At 44.7% G+C, this 20,822-nt stretch overlaps 1 protein-coding gene across 5 annotated transcripts in view; it reads right to left on the minus strand.

Annotated features, from left to right (window-relative positions):
* The window catches only part of LOC139567751 (potassium voltage-gated channel subfamily KQT member 5-like), a 146,344-nt gene extending 125,522 nt beyond the window's left edge, over positions 1-20,822 (minus strand). For 3 of the 5 annotated variants that reach the window (XM_071389217.1, XM_071389218.1, XM_071389221.1), the window contains exon 1: positions 19,386-20,820. In XM_071389217.1, the coding sequence (XP_071245318.1) occupies positions 19,386-19,732 (347 nt within the window). In that variant the 5' untranslated portion in view covers positions 19,733-20,820. Of the gene's footprint in view, positions 1-19,385 lie in introns of all 5 variants that reach the window. The other 2 variants (XM_071389216.1, XM_071389219.1) reach the window with 2 other exon arrangements.

Genomic DNA, 20,822 nt, shown 5'->3' on the forward strand with positions numbered 1-20,822 from the left:
AAAACTGCCATGGCACTGAGTCATTGAAGGTCGACGAGAGACAGAAGAACAGTCAGACACTTACCTAGGCGCATCGGAGGACAGAAGTCTTCATATATTCAGTATCAGACAGTCAGACACTTACCTAGGCGCATCGGAGTACATAAGTCTTCATAAACACGTAACGGCACTTCTATTAGTCATAGAAGGTTAAGGAAGGACAGAGGACGAACTACCATAATCAGCAGGACCAGGTGAAGAAACGGGAAACAGCTGCTCAGGCCATGGGATGACGCAATTGCTGCGGGTGCAAGTGTTACCTAGGTCACTCAAAGGTTAACGCAAAAACAACCCCTGTTTGATCGACACTAACAATCTCTCCAGTTACGAATACGATGTCACAAAAGCGTCAGCGATGTCACCCCTCAGCACTTCTGCCGATCACAGCACGTATAAAAGGCACATTAAGCAGCAGGAGAAAGGGACGAAGGAGAGAAAAAATGACAAGAAAACAATGGCAGCGTCAGATCAGAGCGAACCTTCTAGAAAACCAGAGCATCAGCACATTCCAAGGCAATTAGGCCACAGTAACGACCCAGTTCTTCAGATCCGATGCGCCCGTTTTCCCACCGGCACAGACAAGGCCCTAGCTAGCCTGTTAGCACGCTGAGGTTAATGTGGAGCGACTGTGGAGGGGCGTGTAGCAGACGTATCAGTGGAGGGCCAGGCTGGCTGGAACATGTCCTTACAGAGAGAACAGACGTATCAGTGGAGGGCCAGGCTGGCTGGAACATGTCCTAACAGAGAGAACAGACGTATCAGTGGAGGGCCAGGCTGGCTGGAACATGTCCTTACAGAGAGAACAGACGTATCAGTGGAGGGCCAGGCTGTCTGGAACATGTCCTTACAGAGAGAACAGACGTATCAGTGGAGGGCCAGGCTGGCTGGAACATGTCCTTACAGAGAGGACAGACGTATCAGTGGAGGGCCAGGCTGGCTGGAACATGTCCTTACAGAGAGAACAGACGTATCAGTGGAGGGCCAGGCTGGCTGGAACATGTCCTTACAGAGAGAACAGACGTATCAGTGGAGGGCCAGGCTGGCTGGAACATGTCCTTACAGAGAGGGTAACAGTGAGGGAGCAAGGTAGGGCAGAGGAGTAGCAGGTACTGTATTAGAGAGAGTTGGACAGGGAAAGAGTGAGAGAAAGACAGAGAGAAACAGGCGGAAGGACGGACAGATGGACAGCGCGTGCACACACACACACACACACACACACACACACACACACACACACACACACACACACACACACACACACACACACACACACACACACACACACACACACACACACACACACACACACACACACACACACACACACAGACGGACACGCAATAGTTCTAGTCACACAGTGAGAAATCATCATGTGTAAGACGTCCATAAAACAGCATTCCTAATAACTCGCCATCTACACCAGCAGTGATAAGTTCAGGCTACTGAACGAAGAGTGTATTTCCAGGGAGTGGAATGTTAAGGAGCCTTCGTGACAAATGACCTCTTAGTCAGACAGGGATTTGGCTGCAGTTCTCTTTGTCTATATTTTATTTCACTCTATGAATAAAAGACTAAAAGACTCGAATGTCACACCGCAAATACGGCTACAAGCACAAGGAGCGGCAGAAAACAGATATGCACGCCTTCATACTTTAGGGATTATATCTAAATATAAATTATACATCAATCTCTCATTAAAATATGTTTAATTCTAAATCAGTTTTCCATCTCCGCAACAACTGCCAAGAACAATCATTCTATTTCACAATCCTCACCAGGGATTGTGCAAATATAAATGTTTCCAAAAACCTCAGTCAGTGGCAGTCAGTCCGTGGCGGTAGTTCTGCCTGAGCCCAGAACACTACAATTACAGTATGAAGAGGTTAGCGCTCTTTTTTCATTGCAATGAGTTTTTCTCATTGGGAGATCGTGAGAGATACTGTGTCTATTTCTCTCTTACACACTATAGCCAATGAGGCATAAAATACATTTAAAAATGTATCTCACTCCCCCTCTCTCTCTCTCTCTCTCTCCCCCTCCTCTATATCCTCCCTCTCTCTACCTCTCTCTCTCTCTCTCTCCTCTTTCTCCCCCCTCATCCCCCCTCTCATTCTCTCCCCCTCTCTCTCTCTCTCCCCCCTCACACTCTCCACCCCCTCTCTCTCTCGCTCTCCCTCCCCCCTCTCTCCCTCTGTCCTATTCTCTCTCTTTCCCCCTCTCTCTCTCTCCCTCTCCCTTTCTCTCTCCCTTTCTCTCTCTCTCTCTCTCCCTCTCCCTCTCTCTCAGCCCTATTAAAAGCATAGTTGATAATATGAGCCCATTCAATGGAGCTACTGTATAGCTATCTCAGCCAGCACCCACACACTCACACACACACACAGGCACTGCTATTCAAACAAGCAGCTGGTGGGTGTGTCGCTGCCCAGTTGCTCAACACACACACACCAATTTGGCTTCCTTCCCGGGGGTCAAGCATCGCTTTGTAAAGATGAACACGGAGGAGTTGATTTGTCCAGGCTACATGCGGTGAGCGGACACGAACGGGCAAACAATCGCAATAAGGCCCAACCTGGGCCGAGGTCCATTCTGCTCCGACTGAATAGTTTATGGAGCATAACTGGACACTAAACATGGCCGTGATTTACAACGTTACGAGGATTGTTGAGTGGGTAAATGGGTTGTTAATGCTTCGAAAATGTGATAGTTAAATGAAGTGACCTCTAACACTTCAGAATACTTTTAGGAGGATAACTGACACTTTAATGAGGTGTACTGTGATGTGATTACGAAGGATTTACAACTGTGTAAGGATTCTTGAGTGTCTTGACGTTTCAGCTAAATGGACTGGACCATAATACTTCAGAGAGGGGGAGAATAATCCAGTATGGGGTGAACCATTGGATGTTAAAAGCTCTGTTTTATGTGTCCCTCCCCCGTTCTTTCCTTGCAGTCCCTTGGATGCCGATTGGGGTTGACAGTCCAGCTGGCAGGACACACTACACACAAGACGAGGCTGCTGCTCTCACATAAACACACACACACGCGTGCACACACACACACACACACACACACACACACACACACACACACACACACACACACACACACACACACACACACACACACACACACACACACACACACAGTTACTTTCAGTTAAAAGCATATCATCTCCAAAGTCCCAGTCAGTGCTTACTGAGAGCAGGGGCAAGCCAGAGAGCACACACAGCTATGGAGAATGGCATTGGCAACCCTTCAACTGTGACGGGAAAGTCATAGCTCGTGGATAAAGAGTAGATGGAGAACATCATGACACTCACACTGATAGACAGCTGATCTATCCAGAGAGAAAATGGCAATAGCAGAGTAGTAGAACGATTTCAAAAGGAAATGTATATCACTTCATGTCAACAGCCTGTGTAGGATCTCTCCCCTCTCTCTCATTATCTCTCTTCCTCTGTCTCTCTCTTTCCCCTCTCTCTCTCTCTCTCTTTTCCTCTGTCTCTCTCTTTCCCCTCTCTCTCATTTTCTCTCTTCATCTGTCTCTCTCTCTCCCCTCTCTCTCTCATTCTCTCTCTTCATCTCTCTCTCTCTCTCTCTTCCTCTGTCTCTCTCTCTCTCTCTCTTCCTCTGTTTTGCCAAACTAACTTAACCCCCATTCATACAGCTCTGTGGATAGATGGCAACCCAACAACCCAAATCCAACCCGTGTGTTATTTCCAGCAAACTTTCCCTCATTTCAAAGAACACAAATAAAGAGTTTCATTTTGGTTGGCAAGGGTAGTGTGTGATTATCAAGCTACGGCTGGGTCTGTGGAGTCTCACTAGTTTAGTCCGACCGGGGGGTTATAGTGTGTGTGTGTAAATGTGTGTCAATGTGTGTGCGTGCGTGTGTTTGCGTGCCCGTGCATGCGTGGGTACGTGTGTTTGTGTGTGTGTGTGTGTGTGTAGAGAGAAAAAACACAAGGTTGACCTGAAAGTGTGGACCACTCTCACAGAACTCGGCCTTAAACATTTGTTGAACTTTGACCTCGTTGATAGAGGGGCCTGAAATACACCCCAGGAGAAAAAGCAATGTCAAAAGTCAATGTAACTTGACGAACCAAAAGTGTGGTAAGATACAAGCAGAACCAAAAGGAGACAGCTGTAAGAAACTCACACTGTTCCATTCACACATTACACAGTCGTCTATGGTGAGCCACAAACCTTATAGGTGAACAATATTGTATACAGCGAAAGCCCTATGCTATGCGGCACCATTCAGTAAGCTAGCTAGGCAACCAACCAATAGGCTCGATATAGATATCTTGTTGCCCAATGAGATATCAAGACAGAGAGCTAAAGCAACATTCTCAGCTGCCTCCAAGGCTGCTGGGAGGTTTTCACCGAGCCGAGCCTTGGAGGGTCGCCCGTTCAGTGAGGTTGTTCTATCGTTCCACCTCTTCTCCTCTCTCCCTCTCTCTGTCTCGACATTTCCCACAGTGAGTCTTTTTATGCCCTCAAGCAGGAGCGCTGTGTACAACCTCTCTTTATTGGCTAGGGTCACGGACAGTTGCCAATAGCAACCTCGATTTCGATGGGGGTGGTGATGGGGTGGGGGAATTGGTGATGTCAGTTTGGCTATTTTGGAACGCAGAAGAAATAGTGTTGAAATGGGCGGTGTGGACATGGCGAGAGAGTGAAGAGGAAAGAGAGAGGGAGGAGAATGAGGAGAGAGGGTGGAAAGGAAAGAGAGAAGGAGGAGAAGGAGGAGAGCGGGCGGAGAGGAAAGAGAGAGGGAGGAGAAGGAGGAGAGAGGGCCGAGGGCCTGTAGTGACAGAGAGAGAAAGAGAGTTCTTTCATTTCAGAACATGCTGTTGTGCAAACAAGCTCCTCTTGCTTATTCACACACACACACACACACACACACACACACACACACACACACACACACACACACACACACACACACACACACACACACACACACACACACACACACACACACACACACACACACAGAGAGATGTATGTTCAATGGGCTGCTTCTAAGCTTGTGATTACTCATAATAGCAGCAGGATAAACAGCTAAAGGAAGTAACAGGCACTGAAGGAGAAGATACATATTTTATACTTCCTCAGTATTTGGTGTTTAACTCATAAAATGAACGACTTTCATCATCCTCGTCAACTGAAAGTGAAACCTGATTCATCTCCCCAATAAAAACTGTGATTAAGTTCCAATTTCTTTACACATTTTTAAGGGAGGTTTAGTAAACAAATTTTTAAGGGAGGTTTAGTAAACACATTTTTAAGGGAGGTTTAGTAAACACATTTTTATGGGATGTTTAGTAAACACATTTTTAAGGGAGGTTTAGTAAACACATTTTTAAGGGAGGTTTAGTAAACACATTTTTAAGTGAGGTTTAGTAAACACATTTTTAAGTGACATTTAGTAAACACATTTTTAAATGAGGTCTAGTAAACACATTTTTAAATGAGGTCTAGTAAACACATTTTTAAGTGAGGTTTAGTAAACACATTTCTAAGGGATGTTTAGCAAACACATTTTTAAGTGAGGTTTAGCAAACACATTTTTAAGTGAGGTCTAGTAAACACATTTTTAAGGGAGGTCTAGTAAACACATTTTTAAATGAGGTCTAGTAAACACATTTTTAAGTGAGATTTAGTAAACACATTTGAGGCGTACACTCCAGAGAACAAAGGGCCCCATAAGAGTTATTCCGCTGTCCCCCCTGGTTCCAGGTAAAAACCCTCTTGTGTTCCAGGTAGAACCTTTTTGGGTTCCATGTACAACCCTCCGTGGAAAGGGTTCCACATGGAACCCAAAACGGTTCTACCTGGAACCCAAAACCGTTCTACCTGGAACCAAAAAGGGTTTACCAAAGGGAAGATAGCACCTTTTTGTGAGTAGTGCTGCTGACATGCTGTAGTAAGACAGAACGGAGCAATGTGTCCACCGACCAGCACTGCCTTCCAGTCTAGAGGCACTAGAGAGAGCCAGACAGCACATCTCTCTCTTTTCCACTTTTCTTTCCTCTTATCCTCTTTGTTGCTCTTTCTCTCCCACTCCCTCTCTTTCTTTGTCTCTCCCTCCATCATCCCTGCTCTCTCCCCCTTTCTCTCCCTCTCAAGGTGGAGGGGACACCAGTGTTGGTGGACAGGCTGCTTGGCCAGCTGTCTTGGGGCCTTGTGGGGCCCACATGGAGGTCAGAGGGCCCCAGATACTGTAGACACCACTACCAGGGGACCAACCTGGCTTCTCTCTCTTGCTGCTGCTGTCCACTCTCTCCAGGATGCGTCACTCTGCCTGACCCTTGCAGGCAGCAACACCATTAGCTAACTGGACACTGATGTAGACAACCCACTGCCCTTGGATGGCTCTCCCTTAAATAATGCTGACCACATCACAATGTTGACAGAGCCTACGTTAGCTAAGATGGTGCTGCATTAAATACTATGTGGGCACCCTGTAAAGATTCCACTAAGCTGCATTTTAAAGGCCCGTAGGCCATTTTTATGAGTAATTCAAGACAGAAGTATTTGACCCAAAGAGTGTGTAATTTGCAACCGCTAGGGATACTCAACCCAAAGTAAACCTGTGTGACAAATGAAAATCAAATGAAAAAAGAATAACAAAATAAATCCAAGAGAGAAAGGGGGAGAGAGAGAGAGAGGAGAAACCAAATCCATAAACATATGAATCCCATGTATTAGTCAGCAGCATGTTTTGATTCTCTCACTGCTATGCCAACGCCTCCGTTGTTAGTGTGGCCCGGCAGAGGATGCTACTGCCTGATGATGACGTCTAATCACCAACAAAGGGCCCCTGGCAAACGGGTCCCGGCTTCAACGCTGCTCGAGGTGCACATAACCCATGTGACGTGAAAATGACCAGAGTGACGGAATAGCTCTACTGTGTGTGTGTGTGTGTGTGTGTGTGTGTGTGTGTGTGTGTGTGTGTGTGTGTGTGTGTGTGTGTGTGTGTGTGTGTGTGTGTGTGTGTGTGTGTGTGTGTGTGTGTGTGGGGGGAGTGGCTGTGTGACTCTTCGAGGGGGGGAAACGGACGTCCACACTTAGCTTAGTCGCTAAATATAGCACTACAGAGGGAAGCAGTGGCGACCCGGGCACGGCTAGTGGCTAACTGTCTCCCATGGCTAACTAGAGTAGCTTTAGCCTAGCGGTGGGTGACAGTGTGTTAGCTGTTTGGTCAGAAGACCTATACTGGCCAGATGAGAGAGACATTAGAGTGTGCATTTTCTTCAGCCTACCACCCCGTCTAGTAACAGCCTTGATGGTTGCTATGGAGATGATGTACTGCACTCTGAAAATTGCCCTTTTCACTTTGAGGATCTCAAGAAGGTTTTGAGGGATGGTTGGGTTTACTTACAATCCAAGCAGGAGGTCAAACGTCTTAGCTTCTTTGATGTATTTTGGATAGGCCTATGACACATTCTCAGAATTCCTTGAAATCCCAAGTTATTTGTCCAAATCCACATAACACTCTCTCAGACCAAGGACAGAAGGAGCTCAAGCTCGTCTTAGTTTTTAAGTACTATTTTGGATATTTTCCAATTTGCCAGTAGACATCATTAATAGCCTTAAAAAAAATGAGTTATTTGTCCAAATACGTCCAAATCCACATAAGTCAAGTAGCCTCCCCTCCATCCCTCCATCTCCCTCAGAGGCTAGCATCTGCTGGCCCCATTTCTCCCCCATGTGTGTTTAAAGCTGGAGGAACATAAACAACATAAACAACAACAGCAACACAGTAAAGGAGACAGCTAACAAGACAACAAAGCCAGGAGAGGACAGATACCCGACGCACGTGCTCCCTCCCTAGAGCTCTGCTACCCGACCCGAGCCCGACATTATATATGGGGTTCGGGCGGGTAGGGGTGTTTTTTCATCACTAACCAGGGAACGGGTAGGGCTGTGGTATCACTAAATTGATCACTAATGTTTTGAAGCTGCGCAGTACAGTCCAATCTGACGATCATATCATGGTGTCAGAGGCGCTTCAACCTCGTCACATATAAAACAGGAGAGGAAATAATAACGTTTTGTCTGAGTTTAGAGTGAAGGAAAAGTAGCTAACAGCTCACTGCTCTCTCATGTCTCATCACTGAGCAGCTCAAGAGAAGCCGTTGCTATGGATACTTACAGACTCAAAGCAGGCATGAGCAGAGTGCGGGCGAGTGGCAGACAGAGAGAAGCAGCTAATGGATTTACTAACGGAGGAAGTTATTGCTGATTTCGGGTTTCGGGCAGGGCCTTAAATTTGGCAGCATCAGGCCTGGGTAGGGTAAGGCCTGAATGTCGCAAGCATGGGTAGGGCTCAGGCTTAAAATGCATGCCCGTACAGGGCTCTATTCCTCCCTCCATGCTCAGAATGTCTGTGTCCTCGCTATGGTAGTTCGCTAGTCAATATGCTTAGCCGCTAATGCTAGCTTGGGGTTAGAGAGTAGTGCGGAGAAACCCCGTTGGCAAAGGCAGAGTGAGGCTTTAGCCCAGAGAGAGGGACAGCGATGGGGGATCTCTGCAGTTGTACCCGACTAGCAGTGGAGGGCATGTCATCGAGCGGGATTTGTTTTTTGTTGTTGCGCTGGTCACGATGGGAGATAAGAGGAGAAGAGGCACAACTGAGGTGGAGAGAAGAGAAGGGAAGGAGAGAGAGAGAGATGGGGGGGAATTACATTGATCGAAACGGCAAAAGAAAGAAAGAATGATCAAAACAGAGAGATGATGATGACAAAGAGCTGGGTAGTGGGGTCCTTTTCTCAGTATGAGTCCCGATACTGGTGGAATGCCCAGATATGATTGGCTGTGCCCTTGTCAGTTACACAAACCTCCCATAAGCAAACTGAAAGTGAGCCTCTACGTAAAACAACAAGATACTTATGTGATAGCAGAGATCTGGGTGCCATTAAGATCACACAACGTCGCATAGCCTTCTCCGAACCTAAGGGCATGTGGGAGGGAAAACGGTTTAGTATTGGTTTAGGTAAATGAGTGAGTCTTATCTGTTAGCGAAAGCAACGTACCGCAATGCGCCTATGTGGAAGTGCCCTGTATGTTTCTATGTTTGCGGATAGGCCATCTCTAAAAACAGTTATGTGGGAACTCCCTCAGTGCAAACATTGTACTGAAATTAGACACCTGTGTGTCGGAGCCCATTCATAGTGACTCACTTAGGCATATAGTGCTTTGGAAGTGATCTACATGCTAGAACCTGTACAATGTACAACTACATGCAGGTCGGAATATCTGATAACATTACATTTCCTAAGTCTGATGATTCGTGTGAGAGTCTGACAGGTTTTCAACAAGCTAAGTTCTTAGTAAGTTCTTTACAGAAGTGGGACTGGATCTTCAACTCAGTGTTAGGTCTTACAGAGTTCGATATATCTGATATAATCTTATTTCATGAATCATCAAATTGGGATGATTTGTGTGTGTGTCAGACATCTACTGAACTTACCTAGTCCAAGGAGAGTCCTTGATCAAAACCTGTGTGATATAGAAGCAGGCTATGCAGAAAGTCAAATATAAATGTTGTCAACAAGGGGAGCATGTCAAAAAAATATATATAAAGATTTAAATATGATTTAAATATAATTAGCATGTCAAAACGTTTTGTCACACAAAATGAATATTTGGCCACTTGGGTGAATGAATGGGGAGAACATTTCTGTGACACGTCTTCAGAGCATGAAGGCTCTAACATACTCCCCCGCCTGTGCTCTTGTTGGGCCCAACACACACACACACACACACGTCTCAAGCAAGCAGTGGTGTAAAGTGCTTAAGTCAAAATTATTTAAAGTACTATTTAAGTCGTTTTTTGGTGTATCTGTACTTTACTATTTCTATTTTTGTCAACTTTTACTTTTACTTCACTATATTCCTAAAGAAAATAATGTACTTTTTACTCCAAACATTTTCCCTGACAACCCAAAAGTACTCGTTACATTTTGAATGCTCAGCAGGACAGGAAAATGGTCCAATTCACGCACTTATCAAGAGAACATCCCTGATCATCTCTCCTGCCTCTGATATGGCATACACACGAAACACACATTCTTGCTGGAGTGTGCCCCTGGATATCTGTAAATTAAAAAAACAAGAAAAACAGTGCTGTGTGGTTTGCTGAATATAAGGAATTTGAAATTATTTATACTTTTACTTTTTGATAATGGGGCGGCAGGTAGCCTAGTGGATAAAGTGTTGGGCCAGTAACCGAAATGTTGCTAGATCGTATCCCCAAACTGACAAGGGAAAAATCTGTCGTTCTGCCCCTGAACACGGTAGTTAAGCCACTGTTCCCTAGGCTGTCATTGTAAATAAGAATTTGTTCTTAACTGACTTGACTAGTTAAATTAAGGTTAAATTCTAAAATATATATATTTAAGTATATTTTAGCAATAACATTTACTTTTGATACTTAAGTATATTTAAAACGAAATACTTTGACTTTTACTCAAGTAGTATTTTACTGGGTGACTACTTTTACTTGAGTCATTTTCTATATACTTTTACTCAAGTATGACAATTGTCTACTTTTTCCACCACTTGTCATTTACAAGCTTCCTTCCACACACACACTCCTTCCTTGCATCAACGTCTCTATTCAAGCTTCCTCTCGTCATCACCTCTGTTCTGGCCTTGCTTCAACCAGCCGCCGTCTTCTCTGCCGTCAAGCGCGTCTGTCTGACGCTTCTGCTCTGTGTCACGCGGGGTCCCTGTGACTATCAAAACACTCTGTCCTCTTTCAAAAGACACCCCTCTCTTAACGACATCTACACATCTTACTGAATCACACCGCCGGACACAGTGTTTACTGGCTCTGCGGCGCTGCTTCTGAATTACTTCACCTTCGCCTGACTGAGCGTGTAGACTCACGCTTTTTCCATTGAGTCAGAGAGCTAGCCAGTAAACACTACACATGCCTTCCAATGGGGAAAACAAGGGAGAGCGTACGGGAACTTACTGAATCTATTGGACATTGCTCTGGGTTGGTTAGTCAGTGACACAATGTGCTGCATGCCATGTTTTAATGAACTTTAAATAAGAGGAAGAAGCGGCCATTACACTGACAAAGTGCACAGCGTAGAATGTGAATAGCATTGGCGCCACCATTCCCATTGCAGTGTGCATCAGTGTAGTATGGGTGCATGATGTGTGTCTTCTTCATTGGTGTGTTGATGAATGCCGGCTTGCTCGAGGCGGGAGAAGCCGGAAAAGGACAACATGGCAGTGGAGTAGGTTGATTCCAGGAAGAAGAAGATGTGGCATTTCGATGTGTCCGATAGAGTGACAGATGAATTGCTTACAGCAGCTCAAGGTTATGTCTACTTGATCTCAGTTTCATAAAAACCCTTCATTTTTATAGATTCTGCATGAGGAAATGACTTACTTCCTGTACAACTCAATCATAGATAGAGATTGCAAAAAAAGACAGTCTTGCATAACACCTTGGGGTGTGATGCACAGAAGGCTTACTGTCAGTGTTATACCATTCATCCAACATCCAGCACAGACTCTGCAACCATCCAGCCTGGCCATACTCGGGAACAAACACCCTAGAATGTACTGGGTTCGGAACAGTGTTCCGTTGTCCGAGAGCACGGAGTTTGGATCACCGTTCCATGCTCCTTCACTCCCTCCCTCGCGGGTTGGGCTGCGTCACAAATGGCAGAGCCCTATCAAAAGTAGTGCACTATATAGGGAAAAGGGTGACATTTGGGACGCACCCCTTGGTGTTTTAAGCCAGGTGTACAGTACACGACTTTCAAAAATCCTAACATCACATTAAACCTCTTTCCTGTAGTTTTTTTCTGTCTTGCCAACGTAGTGGTGCGCACACTAAACCATGTGCCACAGACGGAGGTCACACACTAGAAGATTCTTCACTTGGTCATGATGATTCTCGATGCCACGCTGTCTCACCAAAACAACGATGTGACGATGTGATTAGATTTAACATATTTAGATTTAACGTGGCTCAAAGCAGCCTCATAAACGTTTTGAGTCAGACGTTCACGCTTGCCATACAGAGTTGAAATATCTAGCCAATACATTTTGAATTGAATAACACCGATAGTGAACTTCAGAGCTGTAACGATTTGATGCTTTGGCTTTGGTTAAAGGCAAGTACAAACGCATACTAGTAGTAATCACTCCTGCTGGAGAGTCTACACATTCTGGGTGATGTGATCCAACGTCATCATCTCACTGGCTTCTTCTCTGGCGAGCTCTCATTGGCTACTGCTAATCACCGTTCTCAAAACTTGTCAATACATATCTCACACAACAAGAGCATTGCAGATTTGGGGTCGATAAAATAAAACATGTTTGAAAATATCTAGAGGTCTGGGACCGCTCAAAGAGGAGATCGGTAGCCCTCATATTGCGTCTCTGATCCACTAACTTTAAACCAGCATCGGTGACAGCCGCGCACCTCGAGTAGGCAACGACATGAGGATTTTGTCTCCGTGCTCAAAAACTTGTCTGGGACAGGTAAATCGGGGCCAAAATCATGTAGTGTACACCCGGCTTTAGCCGTCCCGCATGCCAGTGCAGGAACCTGACGAGGCAGAAGGTTCCATGTGCGTATCCATTTCCCCACGCTTTCCTGCCCCTGACATACTTGCAGGGATAGGATCTCATTAATCCACAGGTAAGATGAATGGCGGCACTGTGTGTCTGAGTGTTGGGGGGAGGGGGGGACCAGAGGGGGGTAGGCAGAAGGGAAACGAGTCCCCGGCGGTCAGTGATGCAGTCAGCTAGGCACAAAGACTGTCTCAGTCCTCAGTCCTGCTCTCCCTCTCACAAACGGGCAAATGAAATGGATAAATACATACAGTGCATATCCTGCTTGGTCTCTGTATGCAGTCTTATATCATCATTAAGTATTTGAGACAGAGATCTAAATCTTCCCTGATCTTATGATCTTAAACCTTGTACAAAAATGGAAGAATTTAGTATTTGAAATTGTGATCTTCTTCTTGACACTTGTAGCGGTCGTGTCGTATTAGGGTTCCACGCACTGTTGTTCATGCGATATGGATGTATTTGCATATAAATGGCATGCTAAGTCAAAGGTCGTAGAGGTAGAGCATGTCAATATGGAGGGTGTAGATCTGGATACTACTAGATTGAAGCCTTGACTAAAGTGCACTTCAGTCTTCTGTGCCTGTCCCTTCTGTTTTGGCAAGGAAAAGGTGAAGGACCCAGGTGGATGAGTGCTAGTCAGTACCGCCTAGAAGCATGGTCAGGGACAAAGGGGAACTTCTGTGAGTTATCAAAATGCTCACTGAAATAGCCAGGCGAAAATGCATTACGAGACATTGGAATTGGAGTAAACACAAAAACAACATGTTATGTTGGACTCAATCATCAGACGAATCCAATTTGGTTCAGGGCCAGGTTGTCTTGGTTTTTAGACATACTGTACTAAAATAATGTGATTGAGGTATTGGGGATTTTTTTTTAACCAATTGTTATTGTTGGGGACTAATTACTTATTTTACAAATTAAAATGGCAGAGGGATTATGGGCAAATCCAATGACAAATGACCAATTATTATGACTTTCTCCATGGAATATTTGTGAAACGTATTAGTGAAACGTATTAGTGAAACGTATTAGTGAAACGTAGAAAGTGCCATGAGAAAACATGTGTATCTCCGTAAATCCTCTAGGACATCCACTTCATTCATTCCCAGAGTATTCTAAAGTCGTTAATAACGGAAAGGTCATCACTAGGACACAGATGATGAACCAACACAACCCACACAGACACCCGGGACCCCAGGTATGTGAGTCATGTAAGTAGAGCTTCAGAAGAGTCACTGGAGCTTTTACAGGTGGGATTGACTGGTTAAAGTCCCCTCTTCAATAACAACCCAAATAAACAGTAGTTCTTACATAATGCCTTTTTTTTTTAACGAAACAAACTATATGAAACGCATGTCATATATCCTGATTCATTTATCATAGTATTGACATTGCTAATGACCCGATGACAATGCGATCACGTGTGACAAGGGAATCTGGTTGCCTTCAGCTGTCTGCCTTGTTAAACAACTGTGATTTGAAAGGCCTCAGGCTGAAAAAGATGATCATGCTTATGTACAGTATAGTGCAGACATAGCATCTATAATAAATCACCAACATTTTGTTCCATTGGATTTCTAAAAGCTTATAAACATAGTGAATAAGCCATTCAACTGCATATTACGGCTATCTATTGCCCCTTCACACCAATTACTACGGATGACTTGGCAAGCATGAAGGCAATCGCATAGGATCTATACAGCATTATCCATGACCAATCATAGGATCTTTACAGCATTATCCATTACCAATCATAGGATCTTTACAGCATTAGCCATTACCAATAATAGGATCTATACAGCATTATCCATTACCAATCATAGGATCTATACAGCATTATCCATTACCAATCATAGGATCTATACAGCATTATCCATTACCAATCATAGGATCTATACAGTATAATCCATTACCAATCATAGGATCTATATAGCATTATCCATTACCAATCATAGGATCTATACAGCATTATCCATTACCAATCATAGGATCTATACAGCATTATCCATTACCAATCATAGGAGCTATACAGTATAATCCATTACCAATCATATGATCTATACAGCATTATCCATTACCAATCATAGGAGCTATACAGCATTATCCATTACCAATCATAGGATCTATACAGCATTATCCATTACCAATCATAGGAGCTATACAGTATAATCCATTACCAATCATAGGAGCTATACAGTATAATCCATTACCAATCAGTCTCAGTATCATGATGTATAGTTAAGCGAGGTCGAGGTGCTCAGATACCCTACATATCTAATGCTCTACTCTTGCTCATCTCCCCAGGGCTGAAAGAAATACCTCACTAACTTCCCAGCCATGATCCAACCAACCATGCGCTCCCAAAGAGACAAGCTTCTGCAGTCGAGAATACGATCAACAAATCTGGCCTATCAGATTCACGGGCTCTAATAAAAAAAACTGACAATGCAGTAATGATGTAACCACCCCACCCCTTAGTCGCCTGAGTTTGATTTATTAGGATCCCAATTAGCTGACGCCAATGGAGACAGCTAGTCTTACTGGGGTGCGGCACATGATGAAAAATAGATTACAGACAAATTACTTTACAATCTACATACGTTTAAAAACATTGACATGTAGTGTGTGTGTGTGTGTGTGTGTGTGTGTGTGTGTGTGTGTGTGTGTGTGTGTGTGTGTACACATAAACTCAGCAAAAAAAGAAACGTCCTCTCACTGTCAACTGCGATTATTTTCAGCAAACTTAACATGTGTAAATATTTGTATGAACATAACAAGATTCAACAACTGAGACATAAACTGAACAAGTTCCACAGACATGTGACTAACAGAAATGGAATAATGTGTCCCTGAGCAAAGGGGGGTCAAAATCAAAAGTAACAGTCAGTTTCTGGTGTGGCCACCAGCTGCATTAAGTACTGCAGTGCATCTCCTCATGGACTGTACCATATTTGCGAGTTATTGATGTGAGATGTTACCCCACTCTTCCACCAAGGCACCTGCAAGTTCTGGGACATTTCTGGGGGGAATGGCCCTTGCCCTCACCCTCCGATCCAACAGGTCCCAGACGTGCTCAATGGGATTGAGATCCGGGCTCTTCGCTGGCCATGGCAGAACACTGACATTCCTGTCTTGCAGGAAATCACGCACAGAACGAGCAGTATGGCTGGTGGCATTGTCATGCTGGAGGGTCATGTCAGGATGAGCATGCAGGAAGGGTACCACATGAGGGAGGAGGATGTCTTCCCTGTAACTCACAGCGTTGAGATTGCCTGCAATGACAACAAGCTCAGTCCGATGACACTGTGACACACCGCCCCAGACCATGACAGACCCTCCACCTCTAAATCGATCCCGCTCCAGAGTACAGGCCTCGGTGTAACGCTCATTCCTTCGACGATAAACGCGAATCCGACCATCACCCCTGGTGAGACAAAACCACGACTCGTCAGTGAAGAGCACTTTTGCCAGTCCTATCTGGTCCAGCGATGGTGGGTTTTGCCGGTGATGTCTGGTGAGGACCTGCCTTACAACAGGCCTACATGCCCTCAGTCCAGCCTCTCTCAGCCTATTGCGGACAGTCTGAGCACTGATGGAGTGATTTTGCGTTCCTGGTGTAACTCGGGCAGTTGTTGTTGCCATCCTGTACCTGTCCCGCAGGTGTGATGTTCAGATGTACCAATCCTGTGCAGGTGTTGTTACACGTGGTCTGCCACTGCAAGGACGATCAGCTGTCCGTCCTGTCTCCCTGTAGCGCTGTCTTAGGCGTCTCACAGTGCGGACATTGCAATTTATTGCCCTGGCCACATCTGCAGTCCTCATGCCTCCTTGCAGCATGCCTAAGGCACGTTCACGCAGATGAGCAGGGACCATGGGCATCTTTCTTTTGGTGTTTTTCAGAGTCCGTAGAAAGGTCTCTTTAGTGTCCTAAGTTTTCATAACTGTGACCTTAATTGCCTACCGTCTGTAAGCTGTTAGTATCTTAACGACCGTTCCACAGGTGCATGTTCATTAATTGTTTATGGTTCATTGAACAAGCATGGGAAACAGTGTTTAAACCCTTTACAATGTCACGTTCTGACCTTAGTTCCTTTTTTATGTCTTTATTTTAGTTTGGTCAGGGCGTGAGTTGGGGTGGGCATTCTATGTTGTTTTTCTATGTTTTGTTCTGTATTTATATTTCTATGTGTTTGGCCTAGTATGGTTCTCAATCAGAGGCAGGTGTCAGTTGTTGTCTCTGATTGGGAGCCATATTTAGGTAGCCTGTTTTCTATTGTGTTTTGTGGGTGGTTGTTTCCTGTGTTAGTGTTTGTACCATACGGGACTGTTTCGGTTTTCATTTATTCTCTTGTTCTTTTGTATTTTGTATTCATTCTCGATTAAATGATATTATGGATACGTACCACGCTGCATTTTGGTCCTCCTCTCCTTCCACCAACGAAAGCTGTTACATACAATGAAGATCTGTGAAGTTATTTGGATTTTTACGAATGATCTTTGAAAGATAGGGTCCTGAAAAAGGGACGTCTCTTTTTTTTGCTGAGTTTACATGAACAACTAGGGGACGTAAAATGGACACACTCTCTTCAGGGGATCATAAAAAAGGACACCCCTTTCCAGAGATGAAGACCCCAGACACGATGACATCACATAGCAATAATACAGTGATGCTTTGTGGGTAGTAAGAATATTGTTCTCATTTCTTACATTGCAGTGGGTAGGGCAATAATGGTCTAATAATGTATCTATACTGTACTGTATCAGAAACCCAATACACATAGGCCTACTGGTCTTCTGCATGGCTCAATGGCACAATGATGAGGCATGCTTGGAAGAACATGATCAGCAGCATGTCAACGCAAGAGAGTGACAAGGAACTGTGACCCCACAATTGATCTGCAGATACCCCCAACACACAAACACAAACCAGCTAAATCTTCCCCTATGACCCCAGAATGTTGATTCTCAAAACACGCTCAGCACCCTGCACTCATCCACACACACGTCCTTCCTCTAGCCAGGCTCAGAGAGACAGACAGTGATAACAGCACTGTCACACGTGGGAAATCAAATGCAGCTGGTCGCCTGGTCAACAAACGGAGGCTATCTGACGGAGACCAGATGGACAGAGACACCGAGGCACGGTGAAGATTGACTCTTTCCTGTATCTGGTCTGGAGGCCCTCAGGGCCAAACAGAAGTCTCATATAAAGTACTCGTACGCTGAACTCATATAGAAGTGATGTAAGCCTATAGAAGCAGATCTCATGTACAGTAAAGTACTTGCTTAATATCAACACTGTAAGGGCCTTGCAGAATAACCCATACACAGTGCCTATATAAAGAACTCGTATAGAAGTGGAACACAAAACTCGTATAAGGTGTGCTCATATGAATGTATATAGTGCTCATCACTGTAGCCTACTCAACATTGTAGTCTGTTACAAAAGAAGTTTGTTTGTGATCATGTACTGATGTCATATCTTAATTTGATCATCCTGTTGTTGCTCGAATTTTCTTACACAGCAGGAAATGCAAACTTGTAGTGTATTCAAGGTTTAAACGGCTTCTAAAGTTTCCACATAAATATGTCAGTCCTGATTAGCCCTAACGAAAAATGTATCAACTCCGACAAAAAATGTATATATAATATACATATCCACATATAGACTCTAAAAGGTGTTGAAAGTTTTCCACGGGGATGCTGGCTCATGTTGATTCCAATGCTTCCCACAGTTGTGTCAAGTTGGCTGGATGTCCTTTGGGTGGTGAACCATTATTGATACATATGGCAAACAGTTGAGGGTGAAAAAACTGGAAGCGTTGCAGTTCTTGACACACTCAAGCCAGTGCGCCTGGCACCTACTACCATAACCAATTCAAAGACACTTAAATATGTTGTCTTGCCCATTCGACCTCTGAACGGCACACGTACACAATCCATGTCTCAAGGCTATAAAATCGCTTCATCTACACTGATTGAAATAGTAGATTTAACAAGTGACATCAATAAGGGATCATAGCTTTCACCTGGATTCACCTGGTCAGTCTGTTTCATGGAAAGGGCAGGTGTTCCTAATGTTTTGTACAGTCAGTGTAAATATCCACATAATAATTGACATTTCCTGTTGCTGCAGGATTATTGTCCTGCTGTGAGAAACTGAGTCAAATTTAGACACTGCATCTGTACCGCTCATTGTGTCCAATGTTTACTTCACAAACGCTCTTGAATAATTTGCACAATTCAACAGTGGGAGTCAGTGTGGGGGGGTTTTTAAATTCAGAATTAGCTGTCTTCTGAGTAGTCTTGGTAGGCTATACAGCACATCAACTTAATTGACCAGGGGTTGGAGATGGGTAGGATCTAGCACTAGTAAAACAGCAGCATATGATTGTCTGTTATAAATGTTCAGTTAATCTGTCATTTCTTTGATGAGATATGGTAAAAAAATACAAAAGAAAAGAAAATGACTGCATTTTGGAAAGTCCAAAACCTATTGAAATTATAATGTCAGATCATCATCAGATATCATGGGCCCATTCTTATTCAAATTAGATACATTTGCAAGAAATGTGTCCAAACGTTTATCGTGGTAAAACTCTACAGGAGCATCTATCGAGGTGGACGCAACAGGTGGACACACGAGCTCCTGACCGATGGCGGGAATAAAACAACTGCGCAAGAAGACTTCATACCATGCAGATAGATGTATGAAATGTTTCACTTACACAAACGCATGGTAGATGAACGCCCAGGCTCGTGGTCTCTCCAGCACGTTGTACAGTAAATTTTGCAGCCTTCGGTAACGGACGTTTCTCCGGCCGCTCTGAGCGCTGTATATGAGCGGCTTCCCCAGCAGGCTGAGCCGGGCTCCCTTGTTTCCCCTCAGGCTCTCCGAACCCCCGGCACCTGTAGCACTGGAGGCCGACAGCAAACCGTCCCCAGCACTGGCGTTGTTCATCATCCTACGGCCGGACTCCACATCCTTCAAGTCATAGCCCTCGGCGCGGTGGCCCGGAGAAGTTTTCATCCAGAGCCCCGTGCCGCCTTCATCTCCGCTGTGGTTGCGGGGCATGGCATCACCGGGGCGGGCATGAAGTGCTGATGTGCAAAGGTCCTCTGGGGCATGTGTGGCTGTCTTGGAGGTGTAGATGTGGAGCTCTCTGAATGAACAACAAATTAAGTAATCCAGCTCCTTGGAGTTAGATATGAAACCATAGCCAAGGCACGCTGTTTAACGCGTCTGTGTTTTGAACGCCCTCTTTCGCCCTGTCAACCATCAGCACTCCACATGCAGTGTCGGGTTTTCCACAGCTGTGTGTCGCCTGCGCGTAAACGAAATGCACTAAGACCGCAATTCTTTAGTGGGCGCGTCTTGAGGTCTAGTTCCAACAAATTGTCACCACTATCCAAGGTAGTTTAAAGGGGAGTTGTAGTCAGCACGACACGGGTGAACGCACTCGGCTCGTATGGTTTTGCATAAACACACAGGAAGTGGATTTCTCTGGCGAAAGGCGACTTTCTCACCAGCGCGATGAGCTCAGCCTGTTGCTTCCAATATAAATGTCCGCGGCGGAGGCGCACGATGATGGCTGCGGCCAGCCGATACGGCGCATTAAATGCTAAAGAGAACGCACCACACGAATTGTTTCCAATTGAAGCATATGTCAACGTATTGATGACAATTCCATATCTTCAGATATTTTCGAGTCAGCATATCCTCGTGCTTGGAAACTGGTAGTATAATCTCAGCTAGCCGCGGAGTCCTTGGTGATTGAGTGATGTTTCATTGTCAATTGAGCGCTTGAAACACAAGTCGCACTGAAAACCACGATTTTATTCAGGTGGCACTCAATTTGCCTTTAGGCAAAAACGATGCAAATAACTAAAGTGAAAAAGTACGAGACGCATTTGAATGCTCTACCAAGTAGGCCTAGTCTATAGCTTAATGAATTTTCCATTCAGAAGTGAAAATATATTCCATTCGATGGAAAAATAAACCGCAAACGGTATGACATCTGTATAAAATATCTCGACTACAGTAGTTTACACAGATGAAAAAGTCGTTCTGAATTCTACCCGCCGGCGCGCCACCCAAAACGACATTAGACTATAGCAAAAATAATCATTATGAGCGTCTCGGGTTTATTAATAATTATGTGAAG

This window comes from Salvelinus alpinus, chromosome 2, assembly GCF_045679555.1.
Source record: "Salvelinus alpinus chromosome 2, SLU_Salpinus.1, whole genome shotgun sequence".
Classification (NCBI taxonomy): domain Eukaryota; kingdom Metazoa; phylum Chordata; class Actinopteri; order Salmoniformes; family Salmonidae; genus Salvelinus; species Salvelinus alpinus.